The sequence below is a fragment of the Canis lupus genome, chromosome X (assembly GCF_011100685.1).
Source record: "Canis lupus familiaris isolate Mischka breed German Shepherd chromosome X, alternate assembly UU_Cfam_GSD_1.0, whole genome shotgun sequence".
Lineage (NCBI taxonomy): Eukaryota > Metazoa > Chordata > Mammalia > Carnivora > Canidae > Canis > Canis lupus.
This window is the reverse complement of record NC_049260.1, coordinates 76,741,604-76,752,524: the sequence shown is the minus strand read 5'-3', so window position 1 is coordinate 76,752,524 and position 10,921 is coordinate 76,741,604. Positions and strand designations below refer to the sequence as shown.

At 45.1% G+C, this 10,921-nt stretch overlaps 1 protein-coding gene across 1 annotated transcript; it reads right to left on the bottom strand.

Annotated features, from left to right (window-relative positions):
• Positions 1-1,244: 1,244 nt before the first annotated feature.
• GPRASP2 (G protein-coupled receptor associated sorting protein 2) lies at positions 1,245-4,351 on the bottom strand. Its single transcript, XM_038587939.1, has one exon. The coding sequence runs from the start codon at positions 4,161-4,163 to the stop codon at positions 1,587-1,589; it is 2,577 nt and encodes an 858-aa protein (XP_038443867.1). The 5' UTR covers positions 4,164-4,351; the 3' UTR covers positions 1,245-1,586.
• Positions 4,352-10,921: the final 6,570 nt, after the last annotated feature.

Here is a 10,921-nt window from a genome sequence, read left to right as displayed (position 1 = left end):
TCTTAGCATTTCCTTGTGTTGAAAAAAAATCATTCGCTTAATCATTTCTAAATTACAAGTTATAATTTTACCTTTTCAAAAATTAGCATACTTAGACAAAACAAATACCATTTTCACCATGTCTAAAAATATGTTTTCGAGAAGTCTGGATTCTCTCTCTAAACCAACCCTATTATTAACTTCTGGAATTCTTGCCTGAAGGTGTGGTATAATCTATTTATTATTGTGAAAATACACATAACCTAAAAATCATTTTAACCATTTTAAAATGTACAATTCAGTGGCATTAAGCATATTCACGATGCCATGCAATCATCACCACTATTTCTGGAATGTAATTGCCACTCTAAAACATTCCAACTTTTCTAAATGTTTTTATCCCTAAACATTCCTTTAACCCTTATAGCACAACCTTTTATGTAACTGTCTCCTTTCCAATATGTAATAACTTGAGGCACTAGATATATGCATATTAAAATTTAAAAAACCCTGTTTTAGTAATTTTTGCATATTCCCAGTGCTTGTCTCTGAAAATATTTTTAATATGGTGTATTTTATTCTAGAGTATAGAGTGTATGAAATTTCTAGACTTATTGAAACTACATAGAAATTGTCTACTTACATACAAGATTTTAAAATGGAATCTAATTTTCCATAGATATCACATTCTTCTGTTTCACTGGACATAAAAGCATCAGTGTCACTTCAGGACAATAAATAGATCATTTTTAAAACCATGGTGTTTCCTTACTACTTTCCTTGGACTAGGATCATCACAAAGGAAATCTTATTCCTGACTCCATTTAATTTGTGTTATTGTACTCTCTCATCTTTCATTCTTTGGGTGAAAGAGTGTGAGTTGGTACTAGTTGTAAAATGTGCAGATTTGCCTGACTTAGCTCTTTGAGCTGGCCTCATTTCAGCTGCATCCCTCACTAAACTTGCCTTACCTCTTCCAGATAGATAGGGTGCATCCTTGCTACTGGGACAGGCCTTCCAATTACACCTTTTCTTCACGTCACCACAGCTCACTTCTAAGAATGACCTTATCCTACACTTTAGTGACGAGTTTAAGTGGGTCCTTCTTCACTGAAGCATTTCTCAAATACCACAGCCTGCAGAAATCTCATTCTTAAACTCCAGGAATGGGATTTTTTCAATGAGGGTGTTTGTCATACTACTATTTATATTTGTAAGTGTGCATAATGTATCTGTACCTGGATTTCAAACTTAAGGGTCACTTCTTCCAATTTTCACATAGACCTTTATTGAAAACACAGACTTGAATAGAGAACCATATGTTTAAACAACAAATAGCAGGGTAGCTTGCACAGGTGACTCAGTTCATTGGAAGCTTAATACTGAAAAATATTGCAATCTGGACAGCAAGACAAATAACAAATATGTTTTCAGCTCTAATATTCATTTGGCATCCACAAAATGATCCAGCTCAAATTAAGAATTGAACAAAGTTAACATCAGCATTAAAATATAAAGTTACAACATAAACCAGACTCTGAAAACCAAAGCACTACTCAGGGCTCTTTGGGAACATAAGGCTGATCAAAGGCAGGTGGTTATTCATATTAGCTTTGTTGTCCCACCTCAGGATCATTTTGATTGTCTATTTGGACTTGTAGTTCCTTAGCTAACTTCTCAAATTCATGGAATGCAGAAATAAGCGGCTCAAGATTGAAATCCTCATCAATTAAGGACATAGTCCCATTTTTTATGATATTACTGATATTCTGAAACATCTTAATGACAATTTGAATATTATCATTTGTCTCTTCTATGTTAAAGAGACCCACAAATATCGATAGAGCTTTGGCACTGAATAGTTTTTTTGCCACAATAGGATTTTCAGACAAATTCAATAGCATTTTCAGAATGTGAAACTTCGTTCTTGCATTGCCTGTGGTTAATAAGGAGAGAAACCCAGACATATAATTGGCAACCAGTGTGTGATAGTCAGTAGTTATAGTGAGGTGTCTAAGCATCCGTAATCCAAGCAGCTGCTCAGGGGAACCCACATTATGAGCAAGGGTTTCCTCACACACTTGACATATGAATGTCTCAATCATGTTTAGATTTGGGTAAGGTGGAGCCATGTGAATCATATTTTCCAGGAAACTTGTCCTAACTCGGGACGAAGGATAATTAAGCAAGGTTTCAATAAGTGAGACAACACCTGAATCCCGAATAAAATCTCGAGTAAATTGAGAGGCACTTCTCATACCCATTGCAATTTTAGATATTTCATGAATAAAAGGATCCCGGATTTTGTCCATTAATAGGAGGAGTTCTTCAAACTCTCCAGTACCAATTTTAAGCTCACATTGTATGCAGCTGCAGGACCAACTCTCAGGCTCTGCACTCTCCCTGGCCTTAAGATGCTCCCGAATTTCTCTGACTGACCTGTAGGATGGATCATACTGAAATGGGAACTCAGGTTCAGTCTGATCAGGCTGAAGCAGAGATTCCTGCTCTTCCCCTTCTGAGGTAAATTCTGCATGCTTGGGCTTTCCCTCAAACATTTCAGAGAATACAGATGCTGCTTCTTCAGGAATTCTAAAGGAGCTTGGAGATGGGAAGCCAACTCCATGACAAGGACCAGGTTTGAATTCAACAGTGACCTCTTCCCAAGTTTGGGGCCTGGATGATGTCTTAAGTTCCTCCTCAGCTGAATGTCTGAATCTGGAATTAGCCTTGTATACAGGACTGGGATTTAGGTCAAAGCAGGCCTCATCCCTATCCCAGAACCAGGATCCAAATATGGCCTCTTCTTCAGACTCTGGCCTGGCCTCTTCTCTGGCCACAGCTCCCAAACTGGACTTTTCCTCAGTCCAGAACAAGGATCCACCAATGGCCCCCTCCTCCACCCCTGGTCTGGATTCACAGATGGCAGAAGCCCCAGCTTCCATACCAGCCTCTTTCTCTGCCCAGAACCAGGACCCAATAATTACTTCCTCTTCACACCTGGGCTCTTGTTTGACCCTGCCACTGTTATTAACATCTTTCTGGGCCCTGGGCTTCAAGATAGCATTAGGCTCTTCCTTGTCTCTGGTCCTAAATCTACTATTTGCCTCTTCTCCAGGCAAAAACCAAGACTCCTTATAGTACTCATCTTCAGACTCAGATTCAAAAAAGTCCTCTCTCTTTGTCCTGAGCTTGGACCTCATATTTGCCTCATCCTTGACTCTGGGCCTGAATAAGTTATTGGTATTTTCTCCAGCCCACAAGCAAAATGGGTTGCCAGACTCCTCTTCAGACCCAGACCAAGAATCAATATAGGGATCTTGCTTGGATCTGGGCTTGGATCTAGGGTTAGGCTGATGTTTAGCCCTGTGCCTGGACCTGGTATTGGCCTCTTCCCTGGGCCATGATCTGATACTGGCCTCTTCTCCGGCCCAGTAAGAAGACATTGTAGAGGTCTCATCTGCTGACCAGAATCCAGACTCATTAGAGGTTTCCTCTCTGGCCCGGGGCCTGGGATAGCACCAAGACCCCATATTAGCTTCCTCCCCTGTTCCAAACCAGGGTTGGATTCCTGTCTGAACCTGGGAGCCAGGAAATGTCTCAGTGTCCACATTGACCAGTTCCCTATCCACAGACAGGGCCAAAGGTTTAGCAACTGACCCAGAATCAGTACTGACAAGTGGCCACGCTACAGCATTGGTCTGGGCCAAGCTCTCTGTCTGTGACATTGCCTCTGCCCCAAACTCAGTCTGGGCCCAAGCTTGGGTTTCATCTTTGGGCCTTGCCCCAGGGATTGCCTTGGCCTCAGTCTTAGGACGTGCTCCCCCTACTGCCTTGGCTTCAGCTTTGGGCCTTGCCCCAGCCATTGCCTGGGACTCAGTTTTGGGTCTTGCCCCAGCCATTGCCTGGGACTCATTTTTGGGCCTTGCCCCAGACATTCCCTGTGATTCAGTTTTGGGTCTTGCCCCAGCCACTGCCTGCGATTCAGTTTTGGGCCTTGCCCCAGGCATTGACTTCGACTCGGTTTTGGGCCTTGCCCCAGACATTACCTGTGCCTGGGTCCTAACCTTGGGTCTGACCACCAATGGGACTTCATTCTCTCTTTCAGCCCCACCCCCAACCTCTTCTCCAGCCTTCTTTTCAGGCTTCGCCTGAGCAGAAGGTTCAATCTCAGCCCCAGTCATGGTGTAAGTTACAGAGGAGGCCCAGTTAAGTAACTCTATCCTAGTCTCAGCCTCTACCACAGACCTCTCACAGTTTTATATCTTCACACTGTTCTTTCAGTGATTCACGTAGTACAGTTGGAAACAAATGTTAGAATCAATCACCAGTCCAGCAGTCAATCAACTTCCTTCCGAAGCCTAGCCTCAGTCAATATCACAGACAAAATGCAGAAGAGGCACAACCAAGCTGGGGGATGGTGGATGTTCCTGGGTAGGTGCAGACCTGTTGAGGGTGGTGGTCAGCAGCAATTCCAGCACCACTAGAGCTGCCACTGGAGGTGTATCTAGGTAAAGAAAAATGACATGGGGCTTTGACTATCTTCCAATTGTATCACTCCATGCAGCGATTCACACAGAGAGACTGGACCTTGAGTGCTTAGTAAAACAGTTGAAAGTATTTCTGTCACCCTCACTTCACCCCACACATTAACCCCCAGAGTGGCCACATTATTTTGCCTGCTATGAAACAGGTGTGAGGTTAGTAGGAAAGGGGGTTGCCAACAGGAGAGGCTGAGGAGCCTGTAGGCTAGACCCTAATCACTCTTAGACCAGTGTTATCTCCACTTCCCCACCCAAATTTGTACCCACTCTCATACCACCTGCAGGGATATGGTGCAATTTCTTCCTCCTTACTTTCTTTCAGTGGTATTAAGCCCTATAGCAGAGAGAAGGCTGTCCTATAGAAATGTAAACATGCAGGAGAAAATGAACTCTGACTGCTTAGTTAACCGACACACTGATGCCTAATGTAAACATATCTCTGTTTAAAGTTCTAATTTGTCTAATTTTTCCTGTCTACTGGTCTCTGTTTTCAGGTCTTCTCCTCCAGTCACAACCTAATCCACACCTACCCCAAAATTCCTAATACCTCGTGCAGGAAATGGACAAGAGATGTGGCAATGTGCAAATCTGGCAGAGTAGACATGGATCAAACACATACAAGTGGATCAAAGACACCTGCTGTGATCTTGTTCTGAAACTATCCCCTGTATTGCTGTCCTTCACACCAACCTCCAGAGATTTGAGCCAGTCTCTTCCTCCTTCCCTTCCTTGCAGAAGTGAGCAGCTTTAAAGCAGGCCTAGGGACAAACAGATGAAAAAGCATGACACTCAGGAAACCATGGTAGCAAGTGAGCTCTGGATGAACCCACAAATACCAAGGATGGGAATCCAATATTGGTTTTTCAACAGAGTCCTCTTGGTAGAATATTCTAGTTTTACATAAGCTCTCCATTTCAGAGTTGCAGACAAGGACATCGCTTGACGTCACACTCTTCACATAGCTCCTTTCTCCAATTCTAAGGATTCACCACTAGGTGTACCACATCCCACTGCCTTGCGCAGCATAAATTGGGGGAAGGGTGCCCGCATATTCTAGAAAAAGGTTGTGCAGTGGCACTTGCAATTACTTCTTCTGTCTCACCCTCACCTCCTAGTCCATCTTTTCCTGCCACAAATTTTGGGTGGAGGTGAGGAAGGAAGACAAGGGAAGTGCTTAGAAAGCTAATACAAAGAAGAATTTTACAAGGTATTCCTGGATGCCTGACCTGTTCTGGTCGCAGTCACCCCACCCCGATTCGGGTCTCCACACTGTGGCTGCTGCCCACCGCCGCCCCCCGCCCCCAGCTCCACACACACCTCCAGAAATCCAGGCCATTGTCCTGCTCCTCCTTTTTCTGAAGCCTCTCCTTTACAGATGCACCCTGCGGGACGAAACCGCCAGACCTACCGCGCAGAGAGAAGACTTTGGCATCAATCAGCCGCCTGTGGTAAGGGACGGCACCCGCGGCGCGGGCCCAATAGGGCCCTTTCCAGAATCAGGGCCCGGAGTGGCCAACTCCACCCGCCACCCGCTCCCGCCAGCGGGGCACAGCGCTCGGACGCCGCCCCCCTCTCCCGCCCCGGCGGCTTCCCTGGGCGCCCCCCACCCCAGCACCCGCTCCGCCATTTCTTCCTCGGCAGCCTCCCCCCAGAGCTCTCCCCCGGCACAGGCACCGTCGAGGGCGGGTCGCGGGTCCCTGGAAAGGTGGCTGCGGAGTGGAGGGCGCAGTTCGTCTCCACAGGATCCGAGGGAGCCAGCCTCTCCGGCCAGCCCCGTGCCCTGGGCCCGGCCCGCGCGGGTCGTCGCCTCTCCTCGCCAGGGGTCCCGTGGCGCTGCGCACCTCTCTCAGGCACCAGCTACGACCGGGTCGCCTCCTCTTTGCCAGGCTGCCAGGGTCTGGGGTCCGGGAGGGCTGGAAGCGGGCGACAGTGGGGGCCTCCCCGCCTCCCCCACCCCACGACAGCCCCACTTGCCTTCACAGGCTCAAGGTGCCGGTCGTTGGGCTCCCCCTCCTCTCAGAGCTCCTCACCCGGATTCCCACCGCCTTGCGTGCGGCCACAATTGCAAAGAGGCGTCCCGCCCCCCCCCACCCCCCCCCGCGCTGCCGCACCAAACTGGGCAGGGGCTGCGCAGGATGCGGCACGAAACGCTCGCGGCGAGGGTGTCGGGAAGGGGGGCGGAGGGATACGGCACGAATGGGCTCGACGCCCCCTCCCCGGCCCACCCTAGTTCCGACCCAGAGGGGGCGGGGCCGGGAGGAGCCCCAGCCTAAGGGGCGGGCTCACAGCAGCCCGCCTCTGCAGACAGACCTCGGCGGCGACCACCCCCTCACTGCTGGCACCGCGATATGTGGGACCGGGGGACCGTTAGCGGTGGGGGCTAGCATCGAGAGACCGGGGGTGAGGGGGACGGGGGGGGGGAAGGGCGGAGAAAGTGCGCTGCAGGCAGCAGCGGATGGATATCAACCGCCCCTCGGTGTGGGAGAGCCCCCAGACTGCTCACCGTCTGCCTGCCCCCCTCCCCCATTCCGTCCGCCACCCTCACTCGAGGCTGGTGGGCGAGGGGCTGTCAGGACAGCAGGCTGCAAGGGGAGAGACGACCTAAGCCCAGACTGCCCCGGAGGTCCTGGGGTGGCCCTTTCCTTCATTGCTTCGCGGGGCCACGGAAGGGAGGAAGGTGGGCGGGGGTTCCCATGGAGGCCTCACCACTGCGCCTTTTCTAATGGAAGGCGATCTACACACCTGTAACCTGAGCAAACCAACCACTGCTCTGCGCCCATTCTTTCTGCCACACTGCTGTTTTCCCCGCCTCATTCAAACCGGTAACATGGACGGGATGAGCACTGGGTGTTATTCTGTATGTTGGTAAATTGAACACCAATAAAAAATTAATTTATTAAAAAAAAAAAAAAACGGTAACATGCTTTGCCATTTCGCGGTCCTCACAGTTAGTTGCCCAAGAAGGAGGGCCGTTTTTTTCCCTATCAGGACCCGCACTGGGTCATACGATCTTTCCTGTCTGTTGCCCCCGTGGCCCGGTGCCGGGCTGGTCCTGGCTCCTCTTCAACTGGGCTATCAAGTCTCTTGCAGTCCCATCCAAGCTCTCACGATCTTCGGCAGTGTGGAAATGTGGCAGGGATTAGAACCAGCTTGGATCTCAGCCACTTGCCATACACACCTGTCTAGTTTCCCCAGCCACACTTTGGAGGAAGGCGTCATCCTGTACCTACTGCCCCAAGACAGAAGCCTGGTGGTTCTTGAATCCTCTCATTTCTTTACCTTTACATCCTTCCTGTCGTCTTGAGCCCTTCCTTTCTGTGCTCCATGGCACAAACAGAGCAACATGTTTAGGCTCCACTGTGGTTGAGCACAAACCTGCTGGTGCCCATTTTAAACCCAATTAAATGGCACTTTCACTGTGATAGGCTGAATAAAGGTCCCTCAATGACGTCCATATCCTATTTTCCAGAACCTGTAAATATGTGATGTCACAGGGCAAAGGAGAAGTAAGATTGTTGGCGAAATTAAGATTACTAATCAGCTGAATTTAAAATAAAAATATGCTGGGTCTCTTCCTGGCCAGTGTAATTACAAAGGTACTTCAGATGTGGAAGAAGTAGGCAGAAGGGTCAGTGTCACAGTGAAGTAGAAAGAGAAAGCATTGCTGGCTTTGAAGATGAAACAAAACCAAGGCCCAAGGAATGCAGGTAGCTTCCTGATGCTAGAAAAGGCAAAAGCATTTCAGAGAAATGAATCCTGGCCATCGCCTTCATTTCAGACCAGTGAGATCCTTGTTGTTTTCCCAACATCCAGGACTGTAAGATAATACTTTTGTGTTATTTTAAGCTGCCAAGAATGTAGTAATGTGTTGACAACAGCAGTAGGAACTGAATTTACTCACCATGTTGATAAAGTCCATTCCCCTTGACTTACTTTACTTAGCCTTGAACCCCTGGGAAGATCACCTTGGGGGCTCATCTCTTACCCCTATAACCACCCTCTCCAGCAACCCCCGTCTCTATTTTCTAAAGAAGAGATTTTTGCAGTGGCCTTTGAGGTTTATCTTGAAGAAAGTCCCCATTTGCTGAAAATCACTGATGTTTTTGAGGATGAAAAGGGAACCATATTCTTTCCAGGAATTTTCAGATATTTTAATTTCATTCCAGGAATTTTCAGATATTTTCATTTCAAGTTTTGTTTTTAAGCATTTATTATAACTGTGCAATATTTAGGTGATAAAAATATCTGGAGATGATTCTATACAGTATCTGGACTGACAGTGGATATCAATTATCAGAGGAGGGCTTCTTTTTACTGTGCTGTTTAAATGGCTTTAGTTGAATTGTGGATCATTTTTTTCTTTGTTCCATAGCATACCCTCTTGGTTGAATGCCAGGCTTGAAGAAGGGAGTCTGAGCTCTGCTGGGATCTGTGGGTGTGTGTGAAGGTCTTTACCTCCCTGAACTGTTCTTTCACTTTCTTAAAGTCTCTGGTGCCTTTCATTAATTCAAGAAATACAAATGAATACTTTTATCTTAGGCACTGGAATCAGAGTAGAAACAATCGTGAAAGAAATCCCTGTTCTTGTGGACGCTACCTTTACTTATGGTTTCAGTCTCATCCTAAACGTTTACAGATATAGTCAAAATCATCCTGGCACAAGCTCCTCTGATAATTATGGATGTGGTAGAATCTTGATTCCAAAATCTTTCTGACAGAGGGATGGATCTATCAATAGCTGAGAGATTTTGTTGTAAGACTTTAAAATACTTGTTGAACAATTTATTGTGAATTTATTTAGAGAACAGGCACTATTATTCATTAACATTTCTTGAACTGAGAAAGGCCCTATTTTAAAATCTTCAAGTGTATTAACTTATAACAATAGTGGGATATTACCAAAATATACTATTAGAACCTTCATGTAACAGGTGAGGATACCAACTCAAATAGATTAAATTTCACCTTTAAAGTCAGAAAGAAAAATGATTAAAAGATTAAGGGATACTGACCTATGTCTACCTGTTAAGCAATATTTAGTTCATCCTACAATGGATTACAGTCTAACAGATTGCAACAGCCATGGTTCCACTATCACTGACTGCACTAGTACCTGTGTCACCCTGACACCCCTGAAATCTAAATCTCAGATTCAAATAATCCCCAATTGTTAAGCCTGAGATATAGAAGCAGCTGTGCTGATTAATCATAACTACATCTCTGCCCCCAGCCCTACCCCCTACTTCCCACAAACATGCGTGTGAACTTTCACAGTGGCATACACCTTGCCTGGGGACCAGGCATGATCTATTCCTTGTCTATCTCAATCATCATGGACACAGATCTTTTTTTTTTTGTTCTTGTTTTTCACTTAGCTTATTTTGGCTCTTTTTTTTTCCCGTTAGAATCAGTTTGCTGATATCCACAAAATAACTTGTAGCATTTTGAGTGGTATTGCATTTAATCTATAGATTAAGATGGGAAGACCTGACATCTTGAAAATCTTGAGCTGTCCTATTCATCCTCATGGAATATCTTTCTACTTATTTAGATCTTTGATTTCTTTCATGGGTGTTTTGCAGTTTTCCTCATAGAGATTTTATACATATTTTTGCAGATTTTTACCTAAATATTTAATGTTGGTACTAATATAAATGGTATTGTGTTTTTAATTACAAATTCCAATTTTTCTTTGCTGGTATATAAGAAAAAATAGAAATTTGCGTATTAACCGTGTATCCTGCAAAATTGCTAATTGCTCATTAGTTCCAGGGCTTTTTTGTGGATTGAGATATTCTATAGACAATCGTGTCATCTGTGAACAACTACAGTTTTAATTCTTCCTTCCCTGTCAGTCTACCTTTATCTCCTTTTTTTCTCCTATTGCATTAGCTAGGACTTCCAGTTTTATATTAAACAAGAATAGTGAGTGGGGATATCCTTTCTTTGTACCTGATCTTAGCATCTTACCCTTATGTTAGCTGTAAATTTCTGTAGAGACTCCTTATTAAGTTTAGAGAATTTTTTTCTATTCCTAGTTTTCTGAGTTTTTATCATGAATGGGTGTTGAATTTTGCCAAATGCTTTTTCTGCTCTATTGACATGATCATATCATTTTTCTTCTTTAATATTTGATGTGATTGATTATATTAATTGATTTGCACGTTGAACAGTTTTGCATACTTGGAATACATTCTACTAGGTTGTAGTGTATATTCTTTTTATACATTGTTGGGGCTTATTGGCTAATATTTTGTGAGGATTTTTACATCTGTCTGCATGAAATATATTGCTCTGTAGTTTTCTCTTTTTGTAATATATTTGCCTGGTTTTAGTATTAGTCTGTAGTTTTCTCTTTTTGTAATGTATTTGCCTGGTTTTAGTATTAGGATAATGCC

Bases quoted from the DNA above. Each gene is read 5' to 3' on its own strand.
- GPRASP2 (XM_038587939.1), bottom strand. From the start codon at position 4,163: ATGACTGGGGCTGAGATTGAACCTTCTGCTCAGGCGAAGCCTGAAAAG.